This window comes from Anoplolepis gracilipes, chromosome 4, assembly GCF_047496725.1.
Source record: "Anoplolepis gracilipes chromosome 4, ASM4749672v1, whole genome shotgun sequence".
Lineage (NCBI taxonomy): Eukaryota > Metazoa > Arthropoda > Insecta > Hymenoptera > Formicidae > Anoplolepis > Anoplolepis gracilipes.
The window spans coordinates 13,063,374-13,075,837 of record NC_132973.1 but is presented as its reverse complement, the minus strand read 5'-3'; the positions used below and the strand labels follow the sequence as shown (position 1 = coordinate 13,075,837).

General features: G+C 30.4%; 1 protein-coding gene across 12 annotated transcripts in view; it reads right to left on the bottom strand.

The window, feature by feature from the left end:
- The window catches only part of LOC140664565 (cyclic nucleotide-gated channel alpha-3), a 159,601-nt gene that overhangs the window by 58,271 nt on the left and 88,866 nt on the right, over nucleotides 1-12,464 (bottom strand). For all 12 annotated transcript variants that reach the window (XM_072889753.1, XM_072889757.1, XM_072889756.1 and 9 more), the window contains 2 exons: nucleotides 10,773-11,027; nucleotides 7,752-7,882 (listed from right to left, as the gene is read on the bottom strand). In XM_072889753.1, coding sequence (XP_072745854.1) covers nucleotides 7,752-7,882; nucleotides 10,773-11,027 — 386 coding nt within the window. The remainder of the gene's footprint in view (nucleotides 1-7,751; nucleotides 7,883-10,772; nucleotides 11,028-12,464) is intronic.

The following is a 12,464-nucleotide window of genomic DNA, read 5'->3' as shown; positions in this document are numbered from 1 at the left end:
TTCTAAACTTACAATAGCGAATATATCTAGTAAAAATGTAGATAATCGCATCGTTTATAATATATATATGTATATGTATATGTATATCATGCCTGTTTATATATATACATATATATATAATTGTGAAACATATACGCGCATCAAAAAGCTTTTTTATTCAAATAAACCATTCATAACCATGTATATATATATATATATATATATATATATACAGTAATATTAGGATCCGTTTCACGAAACGGTTATGGTTGTATATATATACCATAGCCGTTTCGAATCCTAATATTACTATATATATACATGATTATGAATGGTTTATTTTAATAAAAAAGCTTTTTGATGCGCGTATATGTTTCACAAAACAGTTTTAAAAATATGTCAACAGAACTGTATAAGCATATTTGCAAAACTGTTTAGTTTTTCTACAGCTCGTATCTTTTATCGAAATAAAAACTTCGTATATATTGTGAATATATCTTTTACATAAAATTTTTTATCTTAAATTATTTTAAAATAAAAAATTATTGTTATAACCTAAATAATATTAAAGGGTAAAATACAATAAATAATTATATAGCAAATCATTATTAGGCTCTATTTTTAAATAATAATAAATAACTTGAAGCATTCAATTGTAAGGTAAAAAGTAAAGGGTAGAAACACACATTTGTTATATTGATGTTAAGTCTTCTATAATGGAGAAAATCAAATTACGATATCAAACTTGCGGCAAGTATTCCAAGTATCGTTTAAGCAGAAAACTTTCTTTTGATTTAGAAGCGCGTGAGTATACGCGAGCCTTCTGCTCGAAAGTACATGAAATTTAGTTTCAAAGCTTATACTTTGATCTAATGCTGCGCACCCGTCTTTAGGCAATGAGTAACGGCTGAAATTACAACGTCAAAATTATTGGCCTAATGTATCAGAACACGACTGACGTAATTAAGGAAATTGATGTTGCTCCGCCTTTGGAAGCTCGCAAAATACATCGGCTAAATTATGACGCCGCGTATGCCGGATGAACTTTAAGTTTCGAACAGCTTTGATAATCGCCTAATATACGAAGAAAGTTTCTTAGCTTCGTATTCCCATCTCACGTCGTATAAAAGAAATTACTCCTCGCCAAGCCAATTGCATATTTAACAGCGTTTTAACAATCGCGTTTCAATTAATTAAAGCATAAGGTATGTAGTCTGGCGGAAAAGACGGTTGTTCCTTGATATACATCGGTATTTACTATTGTAACAGAATGGTATAATCAGAGCAAAATTAATAGTGATTTCACCACGGCCAAATAATTGTACGCTCTGGGTCAACGTACCGTCAAAGTTCGCGTTAAGTAGATTTATTCTGTCCGGCTAATTTCATAAAATTAACGTAAGCCTGCCCCTCGTTTTCCGCGTGGTTCTGCGTTTTACTTCAGGGCTGCCGGACTGCCATCCAATTATCTTAACTAATCTCGGGGAGAGGCCGGTAACAGCTAAGTAATTTACAGAGATACTTTTTGCTCCCACTGCGTACGATATGCATGCGATGATTTATGTTAAATTCTCTTTTACATTAACGAGGAAACGCTCGTAACCGTATCTTCCTCCCTCTCTCTTTCTTTTTTATCAAAATAAATTTTGCGGGTGTATTGTAAAAGAATTTAAAATAGATGATGTGTATTTTTAAACCAAGGTTGCTATAATCAATCTATAGGTAAATTCATAAATGTATTTTTTGAGGAATTTAAAAACAAAATAAATAAAACGCTTATTATTTTATATATACATATATTATTTTTATTATTAACAATTTGTTTTTTATTATTGCCCTGTTATTCATAATTTTTTATTTCATTCGCGTATATAAATATGCATGAATTTATAGATTGATTTTTATGTAATATGAAAAATATTGTATATGTTTGATATAATTTAATTTTTGCACTCATTTGTAATCATTTTTACGGATCACAAACATATACGGATACATGTTCACGATAAAGTTTTATCAATACTTTCAATAAAAGTTCCAATTAACTAACTTTGTAAAAAATTCAATAAAATTATCTAAAATTATATTGTGTTAATATTTTACAAAAAACATAATATATATTTTATATTTTCTATATAAAATATTTTATATTTTATAATAGAACAAGTTTCAATTTCGTGTAACAGACTGTTGCTGCTCGTAATGAGAATTGTAATATATGTATATGTACAGCTCTCAGTGCGAAAGGGAACAAAGCGACTATTCAATGATGAACATCTACACAGAGAATTAAGTACATGTATGTGCTGATGTAATGTATGCTCTGTAGATAGTCGCGATTTCTCTCTGGTAATACGTCGCAAATGTAACAGCATATGTAAGTAGACATGCATAATATTGAAAATGGTACTTTTAAGAGAGAGTCATTTTTTTGAAAAAATATAAATTTATTAGAAACAAGAGTTCAAGTTAAATTTTTGCTATTAATGTTATATGTATCTTATAATAGCTCCAATAATGTAATCATGCATTAAAAATCGAAAAAAATGTTGTGTTTAATGTATAGACTTTAATCCACTTAGAGAATTTTATTGTTTACATCTTGATATCACTGTTAACGATAACTTTACTCGTACAGTCGTTAGTAAATTTGTAATAGTTTTTATTGTCTTTTTCTTGTGAAGATTTTATCTTCTTCTCTTTATGTCCTTACATAAATATTTCGCAACGGGGAAGTTGCAAGAAGAGAATCGATAAACGCGTTTCACAAGTTTTAAACACATCATGCATCGTTATTTTCAATTAACTCTCTGCGCGTAACATGCTAATGAACTATTTAACGACGGGCAATTAAAAGTGAACTCCGCGGACATCACTACATAGTCGGCTGAAATCACGAGAGTTTTGTACCGATAGTCCACAGGGATGGACAATATTCGTGTGGGCAGTATCTAAATCGTCGCTAGTATCCGACGTATAAACTCCTACGAACTCACTGACGTACCTATAACCGCTTAATGATGGTCAATTGTAAGGAAAAGCTTGGTGAACACATTCTGTCGTAGTTCTGGCAAATTAGAAAACTTTTCGAATAACCGTAGCTGCTTTCAGAGATAAATTGTTGACAGCGCATTTACACCGGCGCTGTAAATAGAGCTTGACGAATTATTTTCGCAAGCTTTTCATTCATGAAGAACATTAGTTATTCTTCGTCAAGAATATTGCACATCTGTATATGCCGTATATAACAAAGATTGGTTTAATTTTAAACAGATTTATTTATTAGCAGACCGTTTTGATGAAATATTTCGTAAATGTATTATATTTTTATTTTCACGTCACTCATGTGCCCTTTTATTTTCCGTCACTCATGTGTCTTTTTATTTTTTATTTATCGTCACTCATGTGTTTTTTTATTTTTTTATTTTTACGGATGAGATATTTTTTTTATTTCAATTTTATAAGCAATCTGATAAATCTACGATTGTTGTGCAGTAAGTACGCCAGGGTAATAACGATTTCGTTCTGCGTGTAATGAGATATCGGGTAGCTGAAGGCGAACGCGAGTGCGAAATTAGAAGAAATTCTATTGCGTTTCATATTTAATCACCGACGTTCCCGCCGGAAGCAGTTTAATTCCGCGGGGAAAATTGTAAAAGTAAAGAGCGCCGGGGGTCATTACCATCCCATCGTACTGTATTTTATATTTCTACGAATCCTGTGGGGAATATACTATAAATGTAATTTATAACATTAATTTTCATTTTGCAATTTCGTTTTACATCGTAAATAAAAATCCCCTCTAAAGTGAGCCTAAACTAATTTACATGAATATGTAGGGAGGATATATGTAAGAAGAATTTCATAATGATAATCTCGTTTTATTTGCTTTTATTATCATAACTAGTCAGTAAAATTTATGCCAAATCCTCCGCTTTTGAAATTTGATTGCAATTTCCTTCTTTACATTTTAATGCGCACCGATCGCGAAATCATAAAAGTGGTTTTTTAAAACTTTTATCGTAATTTCCATTATTTTATTATTTCTGTATAATGCTGTTTCTGATGTACCAGAAAATTTTCTTTCCTCCAGATATCAGTAATTTTCTTTTGATGAATGTGTATATGGAGAAAAATTATTAATATATCATATTTATATTTTAGTTCAATATGCCACTGTCAATTATGCTGATTTGACACTTGGCATAAAGTCCTAAATATTAAATTTATGTATATTTTTCATTTTTCTTAAACTTTTTAACATCCTTTTTGTACACACACTTTTTGTTTCTGAATTCAATGGTTTATTTTTGTATGAGATAATGTTAAAGCAAATAAAATGATCTAAGCGTACAACTGAAAAATTATTAATTTGATAGAAATATTAAAAATTTTATATAAATCAATACGAGTATACAAAAATTAGAAAAGTAAGATAATTACTTGTCAGTGCCGAAAATCAACATACATGACATGTGGAAAATAAACGCACATCACGTATGGATCTCTCGTAAAATTATTAAATTAATGTATCGGAATCGTATGGAATCAATATTAATACCTTATCGGCAAAGTAAATAGGTCAAGTTATACATGCAAATCTAATACTGCAACAATTTAAATTAAATTTGTATCGTTGAGGAATAACTTTTTAAAAATATCAGATGTCTATGTCTATGATTGTCACAATTTTCATTAAATACTTTTAATTAATAATAAAAGACGTTTTTAATGTATTTAGCAATAGTGATTACAGAAAATTATGTTTCCTGTTTGCTTGCTTTTATTTGTTTGTAATGCAATTATGTGTTATTGATGTTACAATAATAAACAGCATTGCAATAAATAATAATATTTATCGATAAACAGGTAATTATCAAATATACAATTTCTTTGCAAATTGTTATTATTTCGTGGCATTTTATCCGCTTTGTTACCATAAGAATTCAAAGTGCAATGAAAATGCAATGTAGTTTTTCTCTCGTATAGAAAAATTAAATTTTTCTTTATAGGACGACGATTGACATTTCTATTTAATTTTATAATGTTAACAGATAAGGAATTGCGACATACATATATACGATGCATTGAAATTTTATATGTACTTCCACTTTGTAACAGTAAAACTTTTTGTTTTTCGATTATTGTTAACATTATTATTTCTGTATTAAAAAAAAATAAGTATTAAAGAGCTAAAATTAATGTGAGTGCTTTTTTCAATTGTAAATTTTTACTAAAATCTGACATCATTATGTCAAGTTTTTCACAAATATGGAGAGAGAGAGAGAGAGAGAGAGAGAGAGAGAGAGAGAGAGCGAGATAACGCGCGCTTAAACTCCTGAAGACGGTTATTAAACATCCTGACACTTAACGATCCTGTCAGTTTTCCTTGCTCTACGAGGGTCAAGGGATTTACAAGCTCTTTAAAAAGGATCTTAATCGATGAGATAGAAGTCGTAATTGCGACAAATGCTTTCACGATTTTTATTATCTTTCACTATCGGGACACATAATATTTTTATACATTTAAGAAAAATAATAAGATAGATGTTTTTAAAAAGTCTGCGTAAAAGAAGCGATATCTATTCTAAAAAAATAAAACATTTTTTATGCCAAATCAATTAGAAAAAAAATTAATACAAAGTGTATCAGTACGTTTTAGTAGTTTATAACAAATAAAATAAATATTTCTAACGTGTGAAATTCAATTTTATTAAATATCTTACTTTGAGGAGGAAAAATCCAGATAAATGCTTATTTTCTCACGATCAGATGAAAGATATAAAGTCATAAAATAATATTGCAAAATATAATATCCTATACTTTACGGTAATCGAACAACGCCATATAAGAAGCTTACCTACACAATGAAAGAATCTCTCGGTTATATCTTACACAGTTCTGGCATACGATACAAAGCCAAGGAAAGTTACAAGCGTCGACGGTTATTGTTGTTGCAGGATGCGCTTAGCGGAACGAAAGTCATGTTAATCCGAGAGTACTCGCTTAAATTCGATTAACGTTAACCTTGCGAACCCATTTATACGCTATCCGCATACATTATCAACTAAGATCGTAAAGTTTGATAATAATTCTCAATAAATAATCGATCCAAGTTTTCCATTATTATTTTGCAAATATGTTTCTGATTAATTTATTTGTAAATCAATCGAGACGATATATAAATGTACTTATTTTTACATGTTAATTTGTGTAATAAAATAATTATTGCAATAAAATTAATATTTAATCTAATACATGTAATAACATATGAGAAAACAGTACTACCGAGAAAAAATAGAGTTATATAAGATTATATCTAGCTATATGTAATTATTTTTGTATACAATTGCATCAAATTTCAAATACAATTATATATGGTGAGATATTATGCTATATCCGTTTTTTTTCAGATGTTCACAGTTCTGTTGCAATAATTATTTTGTACGTTCACAAATTAATTATTATAATCATGAAGATGTCTAAACAGAAATAGGCGCGTTTATGCGCTCTACTAATCTATACTAATTTAAGAAAGAATCATAAGAAAAATATATACAAAGGAAGAGGAGCGAAAAAAAAAGTCAACACAGATTAAAAAATACAAATGAAAAACGCGAGAATGTACCTCTCGGTTCGACATTCCTCCAAGCGCGTATTCGCTTTTGTGCCAAAAATGCACCACCGAATCGCGCATTTTGTGGAAAGCAACGCGCAGAGAGCAGCTCGGTGAGTCGTGAAATAACGAAGGTGTAAGAGCGGAAATGCGAACGCGGCGAAACTGCGATGCGGCGCAATTAAAACGGGTCTCGGACGCGGAACGAAGTGTCCATTTCCTGCTCGGCGTTAATTGAAAATGCAGTTATTTATCATGGCTCTTCGCGCGATGGAACGGCACGGGAGAGCCGAAAGATCCTTCGATGGCAGTTGGCCAAGTTAAAATAATTCGAATGACTTGGAACGTGTGGGATAAAATCATATTTTACTGTATATTTTTTGAGAGACACAAAAAGATGTATTGTAAAATCTGATTCAGTTGTACAAAGACTTAAGTTATTTATGTTATTGTTTCACATTTGTGCCAAAAAGCGGCACAAATTAATTTTTTCTACAAATGTTGCATATTAAAAGTATTATTATATTAAGAGAAAACTATTTCCATATTTAAATTTTAGACTTATCTCTTCATTGCATTTTTATATTTAACATAATGATATAAGTATTGTTATATTATCACATTCATGCAATTCCTTCTAGCCGTATCTGTTGTGCCAAGTTAGGTCGTAAACTTTGGAAATAGAAACTAGATTAACACACGCCCTAATGCTAGTCACACTTTGCGCCCTGATTCACCTTATTCGAGCACTTTGGATGAATAATTGCTACTGTCGCGCAAACGTAGCATATGAACTTAGCGAACTGTTGTGTGACTTGTTTTACGTGTCGAATGAAAATCATAAATCTCGTTTCGCGCGCTATAAAGCGTATCACGTGTGCCGAATTATTTACAGTCACGAGCCAGGAGATAAATATCTTCGTGAGTTTTCTTTTTGCTTCTTATTCGAGGTGAACAGAAACGGAATAAAATTTCATAAAATACGATCAGGATTCGAATCGCGTCGTAATAAAAATCAGCTGCTTGTGACATAAAAAAAGAACCGATGGCCGATCTTATTTTGCTTTCGTCGAATATATTTGGCTCGGAAGGTTAAAGTACGGCTAGTAAGCTAATGTAAAAGAAGAGGCATGCGAGGAATTTGAACCTGACTTACCTTGAAACTCCTTCCGCGCCGCGCTGACGGAAGTGACGATGTTTGCGACGTGACCCAGTACTGTTGCGAATAACAGCAGACCGAAGAACAGCTGACCAATCACAAAGAGATATTCGCCTTTACTCCTCGGTCTGAAAAGGAAAATGAAAGAAATATTTATTAACGTTTTTGACTAATGTGTACGTTTTCTATTTCCACAATTTTCACACAAACCACTTTTAGCTAAAATGACCATTTTATGCGCAAATATTTTTAAATATATACTGACAATGAACTGAGAATAAAGTAAAATAAAATTATGTTCTTTTAACAATGCAATAAAATGACACTTTTTATACCTAGGGTGTCTACTTAAATCTTGTAAAAAATTCCCTGAAAATTCCTTGATTTTCCATTCCAGGTATTTTTGTTCAAAATTCTAAGTAAAAAGAATATTTTTAAAACTTTTTAATACAACTTTCTCTAAAATAAATTTTTTTATTACATGTATTTTCTAATGTTTTTCATTCATACGAAAGAAAAACACGGAGTCTTTTAAATTTCAATGTTAGATTTATAAATGTACTAAAAAAAAACTGAATAACTTTCATGAGATAATTTTTTATTTATATAAAATTTTTATTTCTTGATCTTTAGAAATTACAAAGAGTATGTACTTCGTAGTCAATATTATGTTAAGACATTAAGTATATAAACAAAAAAATGTATATATATATATATACATTTATTTATTTATCTATTTATACGGAACAAACTGAGATGCCAAGTTCACGTTGTCTCACTTTATCTGTCGATTTTTTAAGCATTTCTTGTCAGACTTTAAGCGCTTAAGAGTTTCATAATAATTATACAAAAAGTTCTAAATATATGCGTAAAAATTATTAGAATTTAACAATTAATTAAACAAATTAAATTGTCAAATTAAACGCTAGTCATATTTCGATAATTCTTGATGAATGATTAATGAGATTTCGTGTTATATTTATACTATTGTTATATTATATATGCATATATTATAATATTATTATATTATATATAATAATTATATTTATAATCGTGAAATATATTAACATATATACAAAAAATCACGCGTGATTTATATTTTTATTTAATAATATATAAACAAATATTATATACAAGTATTGTTTTACAAAGGAATAGTACTATTATTCAAATATTTTGATATAAACAAATAATTGTTAACAAACAATAGAATAAATATATAATTTATCATTTTTATAGTTTTTATAGTTTTTACAAAAACAAAGCGTCTCAATACTTATATGTCCGGTATCTCGAACAATTTAATTGTTTAATTAATATTCTAATAATTTTTACGCATAGAACTTTTTGTAAAACTATCATAATATTTTCAAGCGCTTAAAATCTGATTAAAAATGCTAAAAAAGTCGTCAACGAACAAAGCAAGATGCAAACCTGACATCTTACAATCAGTTTGTCTCGAGTTATTTTTTTGTTTAATAGTCAGAATTATTTATATTTAATCTTATCAAAAATTCTAGGATCAAGAACTCTATCAAAAATAAAAGCAAAACTCAATTAATGAGTTTCTACAAAACAAGACGCTAGTTTCACATACACGGCTGACTGTTTACAAGATGAAAAGCAAAATTATCAAAAAAAGATTTTCAAAAAAATTCCCTGTAAAATTTCATAAGACTTCTCTGATTTTTCCAGATACACAGAAATTCCTGAATATTCCCGTTTTTCCAGGGAATAGACATCCTGATATCTTTCTAAATTATATTTTTTCATTGTAGGCATTGTTCGTTTCGAACCAAGTAAGGAATGAAAATGCTTACAAATGGAAATTTTTTTGTCCAGTAAATACACTGAAATGTTGCACTGCAATATTTTTTTTTCTCTTTTATATAAATTCCTCTATTTTAAGTGCGCTAACAAAAATATCGATTTATTTACTCGCGTCTGTCGATGCTTTCTGTTTATGCGATTCTTGTTTGATTCCGTTCAACTATAATGATTTTGAGTTTTTATAATACACCAATAAATATTGACTTAATTGAAATATCTACGGATTCCAAATATAAAGTACGACAAATTCAGAAATGTATATACACCAAATTAAAATAAATGTTATTAAAGAGAACTGTGATAGTATGTAAATGTGATATATTTTCGATGTTATATCGTACAATTTAAATACTGCCAAAAATTCATCAATTTAATTATCATTTATTCGTTTGCTTCTCTAACGAATTGATCTGGATAGGTATTTTTTTTTATTTTTAATAATTTACTTCGGACATTGTCGTCAATTTTGGTAAAAGCAACACGCTTTACAAGGTGCAGATATTGCAACGTTAAAACAGAACATCATAAAATTTATCATTTTTTTATTAAAAACTATGCTCGGAACATCATTACGTGAATGCAAGAATACGCGAAAAATACGTCATATTGAGTTAATGATCCCAGACCCTCGTAGGAACATCACACTAAGAGAGTGTGTAAAAAAGTACGAAAAAAATTGTTACTTTAACAGTCTCATGGCTGTGCTTTATACAATTTTAATGCGATCCATATGCATATCGATTTGAGAATAATGCATATCATAATAGCGTAAAAGTTACTCCCCATGGATTTCAGCAATGTTTTTTGCAAAAAAAGGTATCCTGGGATTTATATAAAAGCCGATGAGGGATTATCATGCCAAATTGATGTACAATATATTTTGCGATGGTTAACGTAACCAAATTTTCTTTGTTTTTAGGTCCGCACAAAACAATTTAACATACCATGTTATATATTTATTTTATACGCAGTAGAAATAAATTTTATCGCATATAAAAGTAGAACAGTATAAATAAAATAAATTTACTTAAACAAATAAAAGTTTGCATATACGAATTTTCATGAGGTTCTTTATGCAAATGAGAAAGATTGATCCGATTGTATCAATAGTGTATAATAAATTCTCGCTTAAGCTTGTATATCTAGTGTATGTATATAACATGAGTGTGTAAATAAATAAGTAAATACCTGGGCAGATCACCGATGGTTGTTAGGGCAAGAGTACACCAGTAGTAACTCTGCAGATATTGCTTGACAACGTCTGCTGTTTCGGAGTCGCTGAACACCCAGTTCTTACTGCCGAAACCGTTGTTCTTATAAATAATGTGATAGAGGCACCCGTTCCAGTGAAAGATCACCAGTAAATAATGTATCAAGGAGGTGGAGCGAAACAAATTCGGGTAGTTTGTGTGTCGTTCGGTCCTGTCCATGAACGCCCAGAACCTGCGTCAGAGAGAGAGAAAGCGGGTCGAGAAAATTAGTGGAAATTCCGGCGGTCGGTGTGCCATAAATTGGGGAATTCCTTTTAAAACGTTTCCCAGGGTGAAAATCTCGTGGAGCGCAATGAATGTTCGCATTCATTTTTAATCTTCGCGCACATGACAAAGAATCCAGTCATCAACAGGTTAAAATATGTACCTCTGTCTCTTTTTTTATTTATTATTTTCGAGTGCGGAGTTTCCGTCGTATTGACGCGCGACCCGCGCAATTTCACGATTTATGGCATGGCGCGGTGCAGCGATTGAAACGATTGCGATCAATGATTTATGGTATAAACTATGGAATAACACTGGAAGAGAGAGAGAAAAAAAGACTGAAGCAAAAAGTGCGCTAGTTTTACTATTGTATTTTTAATTTCATCCGAACGCTTGACGACTCTTAATCTATCAATTGTATTCTTCCGATATGAGGTAAAAATTGAGTTTTGCGAAATTATTGAAAGGAGAATTGTGTTATTAAAGAAAGAATTAAGTTACTAAATCTTCAATGTTATTTGTCGTTGTTTTCTCTCTTACTTTCTTCCGATTCTTGTATCATTACTCTTCAGTAAATACGTCCATACTACACGGTCCATGTTCTCACTGCCATCATTTATCACTAAATACGGTCATCTGATTCCGAGTTCCGTTTGCTTAACACACATATCGCGTCCAATGTCGACGTTAGATGAGAATGAGACAGGCACATTTAGAAATAAATGAGAACACGGACGTTGCGACTGATGAGTCATTGTTTTCGACGAAATCAGATTTGACGAAGTTTGTTGATAAGTCATCAATACGTAATTCTCGCGTCAGAAATACGGGAAAAGTCGTGCTGTTACTCTCTCGCACATTGTATTGCTATCGAGAAGCGATAGCATTGAGACACAACATTTATTTATCGTCCATTTTTACGATATTTCTGAATCGTCGATGTTTCTATCGGAATGTAAACATTCACGGTGAGAAAGATTAGTACCGCGTTATTGTAACCTTACGCACGAACTTTTGCAATCCCTTTCAATCTCGGCTTACAATTAGTTTAAACAAGTCTTGGTATTTCTTGAGCAGAAATCTAAACTTTACTTATAAGACCGAAACCAATTACAGTGGTCGAGGAAGCAAGAAAATCGCAATAATGACTTTACTCAATCGATATGTCTTAATCATTGAAAGTAAATTTTTCGCGCGAGAATTTCTCGTGATAAATAGTTTTTTAAAAATGTTCTAAATTCGTTGCACTCCATTTAATTTCACACCTCAAATCAATTTCTCTTTCAAATGTCATGCGATTTATACTTCTTATGTTATATAAAAGAATATAATATTCTATAAATACAATACTTAATAAATACAAATAAAGTATTTTGCAAAGTATAATAAACTTGCTAATTAAATT